The sequence below is a fragment of the Lottia gigantea genome (assembly GCF_000327385.1).
Source record: "Lottia gigantea unplaced genomic scaffold LOTGIsca_48, whole genome shotgun sequence".
Classification (NCBI taxonomy): Eukaryota; Metazoa; Mollusca; class Gastropoda; family Lottiidae; genus Lottia; species Lottia gigantea.
The window spans coordinates 777,489-797,637 of record NW_008709663.1 but is presented as its reverse complement, the minus strand read 5'-3'; the positions used below and the strand labels follow the sequence as shown (position 1 = coordinate 797,637).

The window sequence follows — 20,149 nt, the reverse complement described above, 5'->3', positions numbered from 1 at the left end:
ACAGGTATCCTTGATAGCTATGGTATGCCAGCTAAAACAGAAAAAGTTCTCTAAGTGATCAACTATATATGTTTTTTTTGTCAGTACAAGAAGTAATCTAAATGAAAATCATCTGATAGTAAATTTTTGAAAAACATTCTGAAGATCATTAGCCTTATTTCCAACTCTTCGATACAAATATTACAAATGCATCCAAAATCTTCCAAATGCAGAAGTCTTATTTGTAAATGCCACAGAGTGGCCACGTCAGCCTCTTGAGACTGGGGGTACAAACAGGGGGCAGATAGTCGTAAGCCTCTGATGGAGTGTCTGAGAGGCTTCCCTGAAGAAAATTTTCAGAATATTGAATTGATTTGGTGCTGTACATATTTTAGGGCAAAAACATATAAATCATGTTTTTAAATTTGTTAAAAATAAACTAGGGGGCCAATGACCCCCCTGTGCTCCCAATGGGGCCTCCACTGACACCACAGTTGTTTTGCAATACATATCGTAGCCCAATATGGTGTTTTTATATTATATCAAAATTCAAACTAGGGGGCAAATGACCCCCCTGTGCTCCCAATGGGGCCTCCACTGACACAACAGTTGTTTTGCAATACATATCATAGCCCAATATGGTGTTTTTATATTATATCAAAATTCAAACTAGGGGGCAAATGACCCCCCTGTGCTCCCAATGGGGCCTCCACTGACACCACAGTTGTTTTGCAATACATATCATAGCCCAATATGGTGTTTTTATATTATAGCAAAATTCGACATTCTCAGTACTATATGTATTATTTGTTGCCTGTTTTACCGTTTTAATCATAAATTACCATCATTAAAAAACTTCTTAAGTAAAATTTGACAAATTGATGGAGATTATTACACTTTCAAAGTGAATTGAGCACAAATACGGACGTGAAAATCTTAAATTTTTTATTTCGATTTATGAATTGATAGCTGAATGATTTTATTTGGGGTCTAAATTATTAAACAATTTATTTTTACGAGTATTTTAATGGGTAGCTATGATGTGTATTTGTCTAATAATGTAAGATTGGTTCGTAGTTTTGTCATTGATTTATATTGCCGATAATATCGCGAATACGACTGCCTCATTTTAAACTTCACTGAACTGAATCATGACTTACGTTTGAGAACTTGATGATCTCATCCTAGAATGTCAAATCAAAATTATTTTTCATAACGAGTTAGGAACACATGAAAATAAGAGGTAAACTATAAAACTCTTATTGTGTAGTCCACGAAAGACAACATTGTATAATGTATTAAAAGAATATATCTAATAAATGATATGAAATGACGCTTTGAAACATTGGCTATAGCAACGTAATTGTTCTTACCCGGAGAAGGATTTGAATCTGATGCCATGGCAACATCCAAATCGCTGCCAAATGAGATATTGCATTGATACATTTGTTGTATGCAAGATAGAGCTTGCTTACTCTGAGGAACACCATACTGCGTCTAGTTTTAGTGACTGATTTTATTTCTGTAGTCAAATCTCAAAACTTCAGTCATAACTACCAGTTTAATTTACATTTGATAAGAAATGATATTTTTATTTCCCATCCATCGAAATGATTGGCTTTAAATTAAACCCTTGTACAGATACAAAAAATTAGCAGAAAAATTGAATTCTTGAAACGGGGAGAAAAAAATGAATTCCTAAAATGGAATAAAATGATTGAAATGTAGTAATATTGTATGGAATGAGAGAAAAACTAGAAACTGACTGATCGTTGATTGGTTTAAATTCTTCTCGTTACCTTTCTATTTTATATTTCTTCCACGAGTCAAACAGGGAAAAACACGAGAATCGAATTTATATCGGTGTGAGAGATGTTAGCAGAATTCCGAAACAGGGAAAAATTATTGAAATGTTTCCCTCGGGGGCCCGTAATTGACAAGCGATCAAAGTCAATTTGTACGCCAATGTTCATCGTTAATTACTTTGTAAGGGTCAAAGGTCACCATGTATCACATGACTGACTTTTTTTTGAATTGCCGAACTCTTCAAATCAATAAATATTCTGTACTTAGTTTCTCCTTTCGGAATTGATTGTCATTCAGTTCAAAATATTATTTCTCTTTCAAGCTTTCTGAATAATTACTGATGCAAAATGATGAAAACATGTTTTTAGCAAAATTTCGTACTTTTTTGTACTTCTGAAGAATATTTACATTCCTATAGAGGAAATCGGCAACCGTCCTAATGCTAAAAATAGAACACATTCATGACTTGAGTAGGACAAACCACTCTTACAACTGTTAAAGTTGTGCATCATGTGATACACAAACCACCTCTATGACATCATGGCCGATCTCTCCTATCAAACAATCAAGAAGTTTTGGACTCCTGAAATAAGCCTCCTTATCTAAAGTGTAGTCTGTAAAACTTGTTTAAAAGTTTTTTCGCGATTCTCGGCTATTTTTAAAATGATCATTAAAATCATGGGCCTTCATACGAAATGAATTTTGTTTTCTGTTTTCAGGTAAAACTAGGGTGTAAAACTCAAATTATGTTTCTTTTCTGTTTTCAGGTAGTTTGGTTAAATCATAAATCTAAAGTTTTAACATTGGAAGATCGTAGAATAATAACAGATGAGAGAATCAGCATTGAACGACCCTACGTCAAGGAATGGAACTTATACATCCGCCAAGTCAAACCCACTGACCAGGGGGTGTATATGTGTCAAATTAATACAGACCCCATACAAGTCAGACCTGTATTTCTTCAAGTACAAGGTAAGTGAAGGGCAGGCAGGGAGGGAGGGAAGAGAAAGGGGGGGGGGGGTGGTTCAAAGAGAGTGGACTCAACGTGAAAGGTAGACCTATCATGTCAACCCCCAGACCAGGGGATCCAGTGGGAGAGGAATATCCGACAAGCCAAACCCAAGTGTTCATCAAATGATATAAATACCAATATCAAGGACTTCTCTACTGATCTAACCTACTAAAAGAGATGAAAGGCTTTTTTAAGTAAAGAAAGAAACAACCAGGTTTACAGGGATATCAACTTTTGTTCATGAGGATCCTTTTACCGTTTTATTCTTGGCCAAACTACTTACCATTGATCTCCAAAATTATCCATACCCATTTTGATCTACGTCAACTGGAATAATGAATAAAGATGACTTATTCAAGGTCACTAGTATTTTGAAGCCCTGACGACTATTTGTTTAACAACATATAAAGTTTCCAGCGCTTTAACTGACTGTGTTATAGAACCCCTACAACCATGCATCCTTTAATCAGAATGTTTTTATGTAGTGAGGCTCACAGCCAGACTTAATTGTTCAGAGGGGTAAGTAATATATCCAGAGGGACAATGGTGTATGGTCTTTAGTTGCAGTAATGAAATTGGTCGGTTGTCAGAATTTGTTCAGCAAGATAACAGACACAATGATGATTAGTTGATGGTGTGTGTAAAATGCATGCAATATCTCTTATTGGACAATTTCTTATCAAAACTTCTAAAATGTACCACAATTTAAAAACATACTAGCACATTTCCCTGCTCGTTACATTTAGATAAAGGATATAAATTGAATTATATTGGTTAAGATAAAATATAAAACCGTCTAACAGCAATCACAGGGACCAGATTGCCTTCTGATTGCTTTCTGGATGTCTCTGGTAGGAACGAGATAGGTTCTAATGGAAATATAATTGTTAATGTAAAAAAAATATATTGAAATGTTTTAACTAAGTCGAAATGAATTGTTCCTTGAAATGAAAATATTTAACATACAGTGGAAAAGAAAAAAGGATGAAAAATTTGTGGTCGTTAAAATGTTTGTTACTCTTGTAAATCTGAATGCTTTTAAGTGACTGCACTAAAACTATCCAGTCTTAATGCTATGTCTTGTGCTGTTCAAGCAAGAGAAGGACAAGGGGCTTCCTCAGTCCAATCCACCCCTCCCTCCCCCCACGACGCTAGCTTTGAAAACCAATCTCTTGATGATCTAATCAAGTAGTCTACAAGTTTGTTTCCAGTAGCAGAGGAAAGAGCAAAAGTTTAAATTTTTTTTTAGTTTTACAGATCAATCTATTGATAAACAATGTCAGAAAGCTAATCAAAAAATTTCATTTTATCATGTATCCACTTTTCTTACCATTAGACCTATTCCTTTGTTTAAAGGACACATGAAAAGTTGCAGAATTGAGGCTGGTCAAGCTTTGGCATCTGCACTTTCTGAGTTTTTTTCCAGTATATGAGAAGCAATATCTGATAAACAATGTAAGAAAGATATAACAGAAAAGACAAGGGGTATATTATGGTATAACTCAATTCTTTCGAGACAAATTACATGTGTGTTATACCATAATATACCCCTTGTCTTTTCTGTTATATCTACTCTCCACTTCTAAATGTTGTTCAAATCTTAATGTAAGAAATCTTATTAAAAAGTAGGACGTCGATCTTCAATTCCCTTTTTATTTCGTTATATTTCCACTTTTCCAATCATTAGGTCTACAGTTGCAGAATAAGGATGGCCGGAAATGGCGTCTCCATTTTCTGAGTTTTTTATTTCCAGTGTATAGTTTTAAGAAGCAATCTAATAATAAACAATGTAAGAAAGCTAATCAGTGATCAGTTGTTGTAAGTTTGATGGATTAGTGTTGATACAGCTTTATTTATTTAATCATTACTTTCCTATCTCTAGTTTAATTCATCGCCTCTCGTAAATCTTATCACAATAATCATACATTGATATCACAGGGTCTTGTTGATAACTGAGCTGATCGCAGAACCGTGTTGATAAGTGTGCTGATCGCAGAACCGTGTTGATAAGTGTGCTGATCGCAGACTCTTGATATTACGCAGCGTCTTGTTGGAAAGTGTGCTGAATGCACTCTCCTATCTCTAGTTTAATTCATCGCCTTCTGTAAATCTTATCATAATAATCATACATTGATATCGCAGGGTCTTGTTGATAACTGAGCTGATCGTAGAGCCGTGTTGATAACTAAGCTAATCGCAGAGCCGTGTTGATAAGTGCTGATAGCAGGGGCTTGATATCGCAGCGTCTTGTTGGAAAGTGTGCTGGGCCTGTTGATAACTGTGATGATTGCAGGGCCTGTTGATAACTGTGCTATCGCAGGGTCTTGTTGAATTTGAATTTTGTCATAGCCATCAAGATCGTATAGTTTCTCGATTTTGACAACCATGCTGTTTGAAGGGCCACAAAGATTACAGATTGAGGTAATATTCTTAAAAATTGAAAGTGTTTTTTCAGTAGGACATCACAGAGATTAGTGGTCACATATATACAAATTTGTCCTAAAAAATAATCTAAGTTTAATAACACAGGGTCTTGTAAATAAGCATAGATATCACAGATTGGTCAAATTTGGTCACGGTTACGAGAAGTAAATATCTCATAATGGTAATGAAAGTTTGATATCGCAGGGCCTTGTTAATTACCATGAGTATAGTCTCAATCTTATGAGTCATATTTAGATTGCTATCATGAAATGAACCTAATTTCCGACGAAGTTTAGTCATTCTTGAAGGAGGTTAATATTCGTTGGATGATTTCATTGATTGAGTTTTGATTGGCATGTTACAGGCCCACTGGGAATTGAAAGAAGAAGTTTTACACCCATCTTTTTGGTCCTTTATTGAGTCTGCTGCTTAATTACCCCCCTCCCTGCCCCCTCCTTGCCCCCTCCTGAAAAGATTTGACAAACGACCAATTCCATTACTGCAACTAAACACCATACCCCATTGCCCCTCCCGATATTTTTCCCTATCCTTACAGATTAACTATAGATTATGTACAGAAGCCTGATTTACGAATATTTAATTATAAACACACATTTTGTTTATTCAAATTGAAGAGGTTTTAAAGTCAACAAAACATGTCCTAATCAAACCACCAAGGAAATGAATAAAGTTTTGTAATAAAATTGAAAGTAGTGTAATAAAAGAAGGTAGTGTGTATGATATATTTTAAATAATGATTCGGGGAGAAGTTCAATGTTATAAATCATTTTAAAGAGTAGAAAATAGTTAAAATAATGATGACAAATTATTACTTCTATAACCATGGTAACATTTTCAAATTATTTCTTCTAATGTTCCATTAATAATACATATCATAAAATACAAAATCAATTTTAAACTCTACATGTCTGATTTGGGTTGCCAATATTTTCCTTTTTTTGTCTTCAAGCAAAGTTTGTGTGCCCCTTTTGTCCTGTCCCCCAAGATCACGAGCCTTTGGGCTCTGAAAGAAAAGAAAGAAACAATTATACTTTAAAAGGATAACAACTTAGGTTCACAGTTTTGCCTTCGAATATGAAACTTGCCTTGGAATCTGAAACTTGCCTTCGAATATGAAACTTGCCTTCGAATATGAAACTTGGATTCGAGTATGATTTAAAGATGAAGAAGGGAAAGTAAAATTTGTAGTAGAAGTATAAAGATAGTATCAAATGATGGGAAGCGAAGAACAATTTTGAGCCTTAATTCTCATTACGGCTGATTTTATTACCCACAATACTTAATCACCGAATCAGAAAGACAAGCGGGAGAAATTCAGATAGAGGCAAATGGTTGTCAAGAGATGGGTTAAGTACTCAACTTTAACCCTTGTAGAGCCATTTTAACTTGATTTCTGGTTTAACCTTCTTATTGCCAGTATAAATCTATGGAAACAATTCGACTGACCAGATATTCTAGACAGTCACGTCATTTGAAAGTTTACAGGACAGTAACTTGATATACGAAAATGTCTCATTGTAAATTTGATATAAAATACCCCCAAATTTATAATTAAAAAAGAATTTTCTTTACTGTTTGCCTATTGTCTAAAATTTGTATATTTCATATATTTTTGTATCTAGTATAGATGCTTATATTTCAGTATTCATGTATAGCCAATACACTGGACGGTAATTCTATGATTAGAGTTTAGGCGTGGATAATATTTATATAATCAAGTAATTTTGAGACAGTAGTGTAAGACAATAAGTATATGAATCTTTTTTTTTAAAAGTGATGTTTAATATTTTGTTTTTATATCGAGGATTGATTTATTGTATATATACGTTCTGACTTATTGTCACAAATGTTTAAAATAAAGAGATTGTAAAGAGGTTTTATTCATTTTTCATGTGTATCGGGGACACTTATATCATCAATTTGCACCATTCAAATTTTCAATCAGACGTCTGTGATCCTGTAATTCCACTAAAACTAAATATTGGAGGTTGTCACTAATTGCAATAAATGCTTTATGACTTAAGGCCCTTTCACAATTAGTGATATCATAGTTGTTTAGTTTCAGACTGCATTTTTATCATCGGTTTATGCTTTTTTCAGTCTATTTTTTTACACCATTATTTTGTCCAAAACAGTGAGTCTACTGATTCTTAAGCTGTCTTTAGTGATTCAACTGGAGGATAATTCTATGAAAAAATAAAGTTGAGACCTGATAATTTTTCTATAATAAAATAAAATAAAGTTCATGACTTGTTGACTATTGTCTAAAAATTGTATTTTTGAAAAAATATTTTCGATATTATGTTTTCCCAAACAGTCAGTCTACTGGTTCTTAAGTTCTCTTTAGCGATTCCACTGGACGATAATTCTATGATTAAATAAAATTTAAGACGAGTTTAAACTCTCCCGACCCGAATCTAATTCATTTCTGTAATTCGGTAAATAAATTGAATCTCGATGTCTAAATAAAAACTTCAGTCATTGAGATGGAATAGAGCATCAAACGAACTTGAGATTGACTTTTATCAGATTGCGGTTAATTTAACGTTGGCATGTTGTCGTAGTTTTTATCCGTGTAATTTCTATAAACTACGATTCCACCATTCTGAGACCAACGTCGTTATAATTTATAGATTGGTTTTGGTTTAATCTCACATTAAGATTTGGGACGAGAAAATAATTGTTTCGACCCGACTTGTGATCTCGCAGAGTTAATATTCCAACTGACTCGTTCCATCAAATATTTCTTCTACTTTAGTTTTTATCTGTCATCTATTTTACTTCTTTCTTGGAATTTTTTTTTTTGCCATTTTTATTTGATTTTATTTGTTTCACTTTTGTTTTGATTATGATTTTAATTGAGTAACAATGCACTTTAAGACCACTGAACGTAAATAAATATATTTGTTCATTTTCTTTTGTCACGTTGCTATGTTACTACTTTCATTTTATCTTTTGTTATTTTACATTTCCCCTCATATTTTGTAAGCAATGGCTATCAGTTGCACTGCATTTATGAAATTTCAAGGCAAAATTTGGCTAAAAGTAACATTTTTGCTTCACTAATTTACACTAAAAGTCTATAAAAATTTCCCAATATTTTGTGAGAAGTGGCACTCAGGTCTTCTGAAAGAAAAACATACACCAGTCGGATTTCTGAAAAAATAAGAATGGGGGTACAAATAGAGGGCAGACTGACTCAATTGGGGGACAACTGCTGAGGCTGAATTCAAATATTGGCTACTCTGTGGTGGTGTCATAGTCGCAAGCCTCTCATAGAGCGTCTTAGAGAGTTCTCAAGAAAATTTAGAAAAAACGAATTGATTTTGTGCATTCTGACACATATTTCGGAGAAAAAAGGGTAGACATTTAGATTTTTTGAAAATAAAGTGGGGGTACAATTGGTGGTGCAAACCACTTTTAGGGAGGCAAATGCCTCTTCTGTACCCTCACTGGCTGTAACTGTCCGTTATTAAAAAATATATAGCTACTATACTGTTGGAATACATTGAAACGAGAAGTATAGTATAGTACTATAGCCAATATTAGCTACTCTTGTTAAAAGAATTGGATTAGCTTAGGATATTGGCTGCTATCAGCCTTTTTCAGCTGAATAAATCAACTAACTGGACTAAAACGATACAAAAACTCTATAATTATTAGTCAGTTAGAGCAGAGATAAAGACTTAACACAAATAATATTCAATAACTTATAATAGCGTGATCAAATTTGCAAATGAAACGAGGAAAACCTTTTAGAAAAACTACGCAAGAAATAATGACTGCATTTTTCCATTTTCCACTGCGTTAACAAATATTAGCCAAAACCCTTGGGGTATCGAGTGCAGCGATAATATTCATACATTAATATCAATGTTAAACTACGATAATAAACCTCCCTCCATAATTGAAAAATCAAATATCAGAGCTCATTCATCATCGCGGCTCCTACGTTCTAATTTACGGCGATGAAATTGGTTTGTTTATGAAATTGAAATTACGAGTAATATTTACCATCTTTGGGTTTAAAGTGGATTTCAATTGGAACCAAATAACGAGGTTTCCAAAACAAATTACTTAAAAAAATAGCTTGAAATTTTCTTCCATATATGAAGTATTTTTCTGGGGGTCTTTTATTAACTGGTTTTTGATTGAAAAATGATTTAAGAGAAAGAAGCAGAAAATTTAAAAAAAAAATCAATCATAAAATTGATGGATGGTTCATTGCAGTGTAGACTCAGTTCTTGTAAATCTTTGCATTTGGCAAGGTGTCATAGGTCATCTTTGAAGGGCAGGGTTCAGGTACGTTTCGGATTTTTCAAACCAGTTTTCAACGTCATGGAAACAGTGTTCAGTCAGGCAAATGGGGCAAACTAAGGTTCATTACAGTAAAGACTCCATTCTTTTAATATGTTGATCCTAAGTGATTACTTTGGTTCTTAAGTCAGCTGGGGTAGCCGGATGTTCCTTTAGCCACGATATGATGATTATCAACATACCAATCGTAGATAATCATTGTACCCTTGCTATAGGAACATGGGGTAGACGAACCTTTATGTAAAGTCAAGGGTTTAGTTACTTTTTTTCGTATTTTGGTCGATCACTGTGGTTTTAATGTTAGTTGTGGTGGCCAAACTATTTGAGGGGTCCAGGGTTCAGGGTTTGGTTTTTTTAAACAGGTTTTCTATGACAGTGATGCTTTGTAAGGAGGCGTCTAACATTGGAAATTGCTAACACCAATGTCATGGGTAAAGTTTCCTCATTGAAACTGCTGTAGTAATAAGTCCACCTCATCCACAGTTTCACAAGCTAGAATTTCGTGGGGAAACATAGTGGTTACATTTTCATATTTCTTTCCTCATCCATGTTACATTATGTTATTTTCTGTGATTTTATTCTTTCTGTAATCTTGTATATAATTTGTAGTTTAGTGGGACCTATTGAAAATTAGATTTCTGTCTAAATGGGTTGCCAAATAAAGTTATTATATAATTAAATAATAACAAGCAAGACAGTTATGTCAATCAAAATCTCATCCAAAATCTTTCCAAAGTATGACAAAATAGGGAGTAAAGGTAGTAAAGAAGTGGACTCCTCTAAAGAAAAAGGAAAAACCATCAATTCATGCCTGACCAAACAAATCAGTTGGTTTATATAATTTTGTCACCAATGTCACCTGATCATGAACCATGTTTTTAAATCCTGAAATGCCAATTCTCGAGCTTTTTCTAGCATTGCTATGCCTTAATATCCATTCATGGACTTTCAAGTTTTGATTTACAGTCATAGTTTTTAACCCCTTCATTATGTCATCATAATAATAAGCATACCTCAATTAGAATTTTCTTTACTAAGAGATGTATATGTTGATCTGTAGTTGTAAATTTTCAAGTTTAAAATATGAAGGGGTACTTTTATATTGTATAACTTCTGAATTAGAAGGTTAATGCTTGATGTCTTGTCCATTCAGTAGCTACAGACCTGTAACACTGTCTATTGTTTACTTAAAATAACCATTGAATCACATCTTCTAGATTTTGTCAGCTATGTTTTAAGAATGTTTTCTTTCTGGTTACGATTATATATTTTTTTTTAATCAAACTACTTACCTGCTGTTAATGATGGAAGCTTTCTTGTCTTCTCAGTGAGTTTCTAGTTTCTGGGTAGGTACCGGTAGTCATATTTTTTAAGATCAATCTGTTAGAAGAGGACAGGAAGCAATATAAATGAGTAGTATTAGAACAGTCTATAATCAGGTATTATACCTGTCTCTCTTCTCTCCACTCTACATCCATCATTAATCAATCTTTACATCGCCTAAATACTCTAATACCAGTATTATTATAACGTCTTGACTTGACACAATATCTTGACCCAAAATAGTCTTAAACCATTATTTTATAACGTGTTATCAATGTCTTGACTCAAACACTCTGTGACATTTTTTACCTCTTTGGTCATTTAATCAAGTTTTGACCTCGCCTAAATACTCTAATTCCAGTATTATTATAATGTCTTCACTTGAGAAAATATCTTGACCCAAAAACTATGTTTTTTTTGTGATATTTTTTATTCTTCTGTTGTCATTTAATCTATCTTTACCTCGCCTAACTACTCTTATAAATAAAGTACTAACTATCAGAATCCCGAAATCTAATGAACATATTGGCAAAACATTGGTAGCAGCTTATGAACTTTAAATATGAGGAAAATCATAAGTGAGTAAGTATTTCATAATGAAAAGAGATATCAGGTGTCTAGCACAGTAAGCATACCCTCCCTGCGCCACACCAGAAATAGTTTCTTAACATTAACATTCATAACCTACTAGTGTTATTATAAGGTCTTGAACCTAGTGTTGTTTCTTTGTATGTACCAACTGGATTTTTTTTTTCAATATCCTTATTGATCATTTTTATACCCCAGTATCTATCTTTGATGTGAATTTTTTATTAGTGAGTCCCAGTTTATACATTGTTGACATGGATTCATTAGAGTATATTTTGAGGTTTCAGATATATATAGTTTTGGTCTGTGGTAGGGGTGGTGCCAGGTGAGTACGGAGCCCTTTAGGCGCAATTTTCCGTACTTTTATAAAATATTTCGTTTAATCGAATAACTTATTTCGTTTATTCCGTAGGTGAGCCCCTCCAGCCCACTGATAATATTCTGTTACAGATTTGACAATATATATATCATAGGAAACTGTTTTATAGAACTGTAGGATATATAACTCCACTGGATATTATTTAAAGGGATTGTAAGGAGATTTTCTAAAGTTTGTGTGTGTATTGCGTTCAATTTTTAATCAGACTTCAATCAGGTTCATGCAATTCCACTAAAACTAAGTGTTTGATTTAATTTTAAATAAAATGTCTGTGGTTCCTGCAATTCCATCAAATCTAAGTGTTAGATGATGTCATTATTTGTAAAATATGCTTTATCACATAAGGCCCTTCGTGATTAGTGACATCATCAAACACTTAGTTTTAATGTAATTGCTGGAACCACAGGCGTCTGATTGAAAATTGGAATGGTGCAAATTGTCTAAAGTGATGCTATCAGTGTCCCCAATAAACAGAGAACCTAAAAAAATCTCCAGAAACCTTTTAATTTGGAGTGATCAAATACTGAATATAATTTTGCTAATATTGATTACCCAAGATGCACTTCATCAATTATGTTCAGGACGTATCAGATTAGTCAAATTTGACGGGAGATATGATGGATGAACGTCATCTAAAATTCATTGATGTAGAATAAGACAGTGTGAAATAACGATGATGTAGTCTGTAATATCTCCAGTGTGAAACGATCAGAGAGTTTTATTATTACATTTTACACTGATATTAAATATTATTACACTGATATTATATATTATTTCATTTTACACTGATATTAAATATTATTACACTTTACACTGATATTAAATATTATTACACTGATATCATATATTATTACATTTTACACTGATATTAAATATTATTACACTTTACACTGATATTAAATATTATTACACTGATATTATTAAATATTATTACATTTTACACTATTGAATATTATTACACTGATATTAAATATTATTACACTGATATTAAATATTATTACATTTTACACTGATATTAAATATTATTACACTGATATTAAATATTATTACATTTTACACTATTAAATATTATTACATTTTACACTGATATTAAATATTATTACACTGATATTAAATATTATTACACTGATATTAAATATTATTACACTTTACACTGATATTAAATATTATTACACTTTACACTGATATTAAAATAGTATTACATTTACACTGATATTAAATATTATTACACTTTACACTGATATTAAATATTATTACATTTTACACTGATATTAAATATTATTACATTTTACACTATTAAATATTATTACATTGATATTAAATATGATTACACTGATATTAAATATTATTACATTTTACACTATTGAATATTATTACACTGATATTAAATATTATTACATTTTACACTGATATTAAATATTATTACACTGATATTAAATATTATTACATTTTACACTGATATTTAATATTATTACACTGATATTAAATATTATTACACTGATATTAAATATTATTACACTGATATTAAATATTATTACACTGATATTAAATATTATTACATTTTACACTGATATTAAATATTATTACATTTTACACTGATATTAAATATTATTACACTGATATTAAATATTATTACAATTTACACTGATATTAAATATTATTACATTTTAGACTGATATTAAATATTATTACATTTTAGACTGATATTAAATATTATTACATTTTAGACTGATATTAAATATTATTACAATTTACACTGATATTAAATATTATTACATTTTACACTGATATTAAATATTGTAACTAACATGGGCCATATTTGTGTAACCTACCTATGTTGTTGGGTTTCTACGGCTTTTCCATGTTGTCAACTGACCATTTTTGAATGGAACAATAAACATAGGCCACAATGTGCTAAAAAGTTGAAACTGAAAAGAAAATACTTTGTCTTCCTCGTTGCACACTGCTTGGAAAGAGTTATATCCCTTAATATAAACATCATTGAATTCCATAAACCAAGAAATCAGGAAAAAACCTAAAATTATGCGTAATAGATGAAAGTTTTGATATAGATTGACTTTAATTCTTTGAACAATTCTTTATATTTGATAAAAATCTGGAATTTATGTTTCTAAATAGAAATAAATCTTTAATATTTATTTTTTATGGCTAGTTTCTGGTGGTAAAAATTATTAAATGTGATGATTCCGTTTGAGAAAAAATGATAAAGATATTTTTAACGATACTTGGTCTGATAAGACACGTCAAAATATATTTATAAAACAATCATCGTTTTGGAATGTCGGGGGAAAACGAGGGAAAAATTATCCCTGGTCATTTGGCGTTGATTAATCAGTCTCTATAGATGATTACAGTAACGAGGCAGACGGGGAAAATTGAATTATAAAATGCTCATATCTAGTACGGGATCACACAGACAAATTATATTGCTATGTTTTCCAAGTTTGTTTTCATACATTGTGGCACTAATTGATATATTTCCATTGGATCACAATCAATTTTTATTAAGCAGAAATATTTATTGAGAGACTGAATGAGTCAAATATTGTTTATTTAGACACTGAATGAGTCAAATATTGTTTATTTAGACACTGAATGAGTCAAATATTGGTCCACCCTGTTCCGATGTAGCTCATATTTGATGACTGCAAGGATTGTAAAGTGGTTTATTAATTTTTGCACCATTTTGATATTCAGTCATACGTCTGTTAGTCTTGTCATTCCATTAAAACTAAGCATTCTTTAACATCATTATAGCAGCAGATAATTATGCCAAAAAATGCAATCAAAGACTTTAATCTTGCCCCACGAATCAACTGCTACTTCAAGTTCAAAATTTGAATATGTAAAGATATACAAAGACTTAAAACAACACAATTGAAGACTTAACGTGTGATCATTGGCCCATTTATAAATATCTTACATGGTTGTTTTTGCTGTTAGAAGTTTGAAACTTAAATAGAACTGAAAATGACTCAAGAATTGACTGCATTATGAATCAATATGAGAATATCCAACTTTAAAAATGGTTTCCTGATTTTTTAGTGTCAAATTAAGCAAACTATTTGATTAATTGGTGTTTCTAATGAATTATCAAGTATTCCTAATCATATCATTATGCTCTTATTGCATAGAATTTAGAGTTTTAACCAATCATAAATGTCCATGTATGTACGGTTTGGATAAACAAAAAAATACTTTTTGACCTTTCTAAATCGGTCACTCATTGGAATTCTGCTGGTAATTCTCTTCTAATTTAGCTAATGATGAATTAATTATGGACATGAGAGACAAACTGGTATTCATATGAGTATTAACATTTTCATTGTCATAAATGAAATAATGGAACCCATCTAAGGGATAAGAAACGTGACAATTCTTAGGATAGAGAAATTGAATACAGTAAAACAGTAATTTATAATTAGACACACAATAGAACTCAGTAGTCAATTGCTCTACCCTAATAAACCTTTTAGAATTCCAATCAAATATGAATACTCCACTCCGCTCTAAGGACAATCTCCTCAAAGTCCTGATTTAATGATTTGTAAGAGTTTGTAAGACCAGCTGGTAGACAATTCATGTGAACCTAAGATATCATTGTAAAATCAATATCAAGAGGTTTGACCAAGTACAAGCTGGTAGACAGGATCCTCATGGACTTAAGTTAACTTGTTATCCTTGTTAAATCTTTGTCAAAAGGTTTGGCCGAGGACAAGCTGCTAGAAATGATCCTTGTGAACCTAAGTTATCCTTGTAAATCAATCCAAAATATTTGGCCAAGGACCAGCTGCTAGAAAGGATCCTTCTGAACCTAAGTTATCCTTGTAAATCAATCAAATATGTTTGGCCAAGGATCAGCTGCTAGAAAGGATCCTTCTGAACCTATATTATCCTTGTTTATCAATCCAAAATATTTGACCAAGGATCAGCTGCTAGAAACGATCCTTCTGAACCTAAGTTATCCTTGTAAATCAATCAAATATGTTTGGCCAAGGATCAGCTGCTAGAAAGGATCCTCTTCTGAACCTATATTATCCTTGTTTATCAATCCAGAATGTTTGGCCAAGGATCAGCTGCTAGAATGGATCCTTCTGAACCTAAGTTATCCTTGTAAATCAATCAAATATGTTTGGCCAAGGATCAGCTGCTAGAAAGGATCCTTCTGAACCTATATTATCCTTGTTTATCAATCCAGAATGTTTGGCCAAGGATCAGCTGCTAGAATGGATCCTTCTGAACCTAAGTTATCCTTGTAAATCAATCAAATATGTTTGGCCAAGGATCAGCTGCTAGAAAGGATCCTTGTGAACCTAAGTTATCCTAATAAATCAATCCAAAATGTTTGGCCAGAGACCAGCTGCTAGAACCAGCTTCTAGAAAGGATTTTTGTGAACCTAAGTTATCCTTGTGTATTACAAATGTTTCTAAATATCCTGTTTTTTTTTTCAGAGCCACCGAAGATAATCGACTACTTATCAAGTGCAGATGTGACAGTACAGGAAGGTGATACTGTAAGTTTAGTATGTAACGTAACTGGTGTGCCCACCCCTACTGTCACATGGTACCGTAAACCCACAGGACTTCGAGAGGAAGGGGACGATGAAAAAGAACGTAAGTAGTGTCTGATTTTAGAAGTGTTCTAAAAGAGTGATCATGCTTTGCCTTAACCTATTAGGAAGCATGCCCTTCTTTATGACCTTGACCAGTTGGTATCAAAAATTGAAGTTCAACTAAGGTTGTAAAAAGAATGCAAGTTGTGTTTGGTTTTAGAAGACGTACCAGGTATGAAGGTCTCAGGTTCCATTAAGGCCAGATATGCCCACTCTTCTGGAGCACGGTTGTGTTTTTAATAGCTTTAATTTTGATGTAGCCACTACAGTTAAGGTCTCACTTGTTTCGCAGTTAAGGTCTCCTCTTGAACATTCATCCCAATAACCTTTTGACCTAACTGGATGACCTTTGCTTTAACCCCTGTAAAAAGAAATCTGTAGGATATTGTTAATCCACTGATCTGTTATCTTACAGGAATAGGAATAGAAGGAGAAGTATTGGTGATACACAATGTAACCAGGTACTGTGATGATCTGTATGAATGTGTTGCCAGTAATGGAGTCCCACCCTCAGTCAACAGACATATTAGAGTCTTAGTTGAATGTAAGTACTATATTTTATATTTTAACATACCACAGTGGATTAGGTCATCCTTCATTAAAAATTTTATAAGAAAAATTGGAAGTACCCTGTAACACATTTTTTCAATAGTTCAAAATTGAAAAATGCCATGAGTTGCTAAAATTGAGTTGTATCACGGAAAATTAGAATATTTTTTTTTCAAGATAAATATTCCCTTTAACTAATGTCTAACATCTTATCAAGTTTCTAATGTTGATTAATGTAAATGGAACACATTTTAGCATTTTCACTTTGATAAGTGCTCAGTGAGCCGCGGTGGCTCAGTGAGTTAGACGCTTGCTTGCTAACCCAAATGTCCAGGGTTCAATCCCGGCATAGGTCGAGATAATACCTTCAGATTTTTCAACCCGGTTTCCCCCTGTCAGTAATGCAGGTACGAGGGGCTGACATGTAAAAAGCGCCTAGTCGTTTGGATGGGACAATAAACCGAGGCCCGTGTGCTACAGGCTGTGCACGTTAAAGATCCCTCGACATTGGAAATAGAAAAAGAGCAGGGTAATGCCGCTGTCCTTGCAAAATTTCCCTCTTTGCACCCTGCATGGCGTTGCTGTCTTCATTAGCCCACTTGGTGCAGAAAAGTAGGACGTAAAAATCCATTCAGTTGATGAGTGCTCAGGGTAATTGAAATTTAGTTGTCTCCATTAAAAAAGCTGAAGATTAGAAGACCATATACCTTTAAGTTTGTCATTACGTTTAAAACTTGTTTTCCGTCATCTTAAATTTCCTCAAATTAATTCTGTCCTAACTGTGGATTGAATTTTGAAATCTGATCGTCCCGTGGTAGTCATAGAATTAAATCTTGTAAGTTGTCATGTCAATTTGCGATATTAGAAATATAAACTAAAATAAACAAATTAGGTTCTGAATCTATAAATTAGCTCCTTTATTTCTCCCTTACCTCTCATTTTTATAAATTGTTATGTAGGTTTCCGAGGCCATATTTTATACGTTACTACAGTCATCATGACAATTTTAACATTTAATGAACTTTTATCATGAACTTTCCGTAATCTGATATTCAACTCATAACTGATGAAGATGTACTTATAGTTTGTGTCATACAATTCTGTAACTCAATATTACGCTTTTTACACTGCAGTTTGGTGTAAAGTGATTTGTCAATTTTAATTTTAAAGCAACATTTTTGCCATCAGTTTGATCAATCGTACATTCATCCTAGAAACAAGAATTTTATTGCTTAGCCAATCTGTAATAGTGTTCACAGCTCACTGTTGAAATTTGAGCCTTCAAATCCATGTATGTCCAGAATTATTGGCATGTGAAAGTTTCTTGAGACTATAGAAATAGAAAGTGAAATTTCTAGTTTGAGATATTTTTGAAGGAATTATGCTATTTATGTATATTTCTAGTACTTCTGAAGACTTTTAATGCATTCACCTCAGAACTCTAACCCTGTAGAATGGGAGATAATCTATTATTATTTCTTATCAGACCACAACAAAATTGCTCCACAAAATGATTCTCATTTGATTTAAAGGAGCACCTTCACCATCCATTCGACCAATCATACCTTAGTTTCAGAAACAGGATTTATTTGGTTTACACAATCAGTAATAGTGTTCACAGCTCATCATCAAAATTTGAGTCTTCAAATCAATGTGTATCCATAATTATTCACGTTTGAAAGTTAAAAATCCGAAAACACATTTATAGAAATAGACAGTGAAATTTCTAGTTTGAGGTATATTTAAAGGGATTATGAGATTTTCGTGCGTTTTAGTACTTCTTAAGTCTATTAAAGCACAATAAAGACCCAAATCAATCCCCAAATATGCTGACTGTTCCCTTTAAATAAAACATTGGATTTTGATATAACATGATGTGAATGTATTGTATATATTGTCAGAGAATGAAAAAGAGGTCTGAAATTTTTGCAATAATTTCTTTTCTCCTCAGTTTTAAAGATCAAGATACTTCCATTCTTTCTAAAATTCATTCAAATTCTTAAATATTTGACCAAAGTCAATTTTTTGTGTATTGATCCTGACATCTTATGGTTTATTTTGATGTCAAATGGTACAATAAAATGTACAGATCCATCAACAGTTGAAAATAAAAAGAGAGTAGGCTATTGCTGAAGTCCATGTGAAACTTATTGCAAATTCTAAGGCAACATTTTTCTACTAAATCCAAAACTGGAGTAGAATACAGTTGAGCCTCATTTATCCGTAAATTTCCATTGACGATAAAATCATGCAGTTTAGTGAATTTCTGAATAGTTGAAACATGCCATGCCATAAAAGAGTTGTCTCCCTTCCAATAATAAGTATACAACTTTATCTGGTATTTCTATTTTTCAGTTCCACCAGAGATACGTCTGCCCAATAAGAAAATTGGTCAAGCTCGGGGTAAAGAGACAATATTAGAATGTATAATCTCGGGACATCCCCAGGGGGTGAATATCTGGAGACGGAAGGGCAAGGAAATATCACAGAGTGTAAAGTACAGGATTGAGATATACGATGAAGGGGACAATACTGTGACACTGAGTTTACGAATCCGAGCGATAGATCGTGATGACTATGGTGAATATGAATGTGTCGCTAACAATATACTTGGCGAAGATTCAGAAGTTATGACCTTATATGGTAAGCATCGTCTATATTCTAGTCTGCAATGCTCTTCTGCTTTTTTGACATGGCCGTGGAAAAAATTGCACTGAAAGTACTTAAATGGCCATTTTTGATATTATGAAATGATGAAAAAACAGGAAAAGAAAATTCTAACATATGATTTCTACATGTTTTTTTTCAGAATATCGTAAATATACTCCTCCAACCACAACGTCAACAACAGAAGCCATGACAACCAGATTGAGACATCGTCCTGGTAACAATAATTATATACCAGAACCTAATATACATATACCAAGCGTCAGTAACAACGTACCGCCACGAGCAGAAATTCCACCATATGATTATGATCGGAATAGAGTTAATACTGCTGGATCAGACTTTAGTTATAGACCAGGTGAGCCTAATTGGAGTTGTCTCCCATTACATACTTACAATCAATTCAACTTGGTATTGGTTAGTTTGTAATTTGGTCAACTTCTAGGACCC

General features: G+C 32.7%; 1 protein-coding gene across 1 annotated transcript in view; it reads left to right on the top strand.

The window, feature by feature from the left end:
- LOTGIDRAFT_125059 (hypothetical protein) overlaps nt 1-19,749 on the top strand; it is a gene marked incomplete at both ends in the record, with an annotated part of 58,564 nt that extends 38,815 nt beyond the window's left edge. The window contains 4 exons of the mRNA XM_009061421.1: nt 2,553-2,757; nt 16,323-16,484; nt 16,899-17,027; nt 19,388-19,749. Coding sequence (XP_009059669.1) covers nt 2,553-2,757; nt 16,323-16,484; nt 16,899-17,027; nt 19,388-19,749 — 858 coding nt within the window. The remainder of the gene's footprint in view (nt 1-2,552; nt 2,758-16,322; nt 16,485-16,898; nt 17,028-19,387) is intronic.
- Between the last annotated feature and the right edge of the window lie 400 nt (nt 19,750-20,149).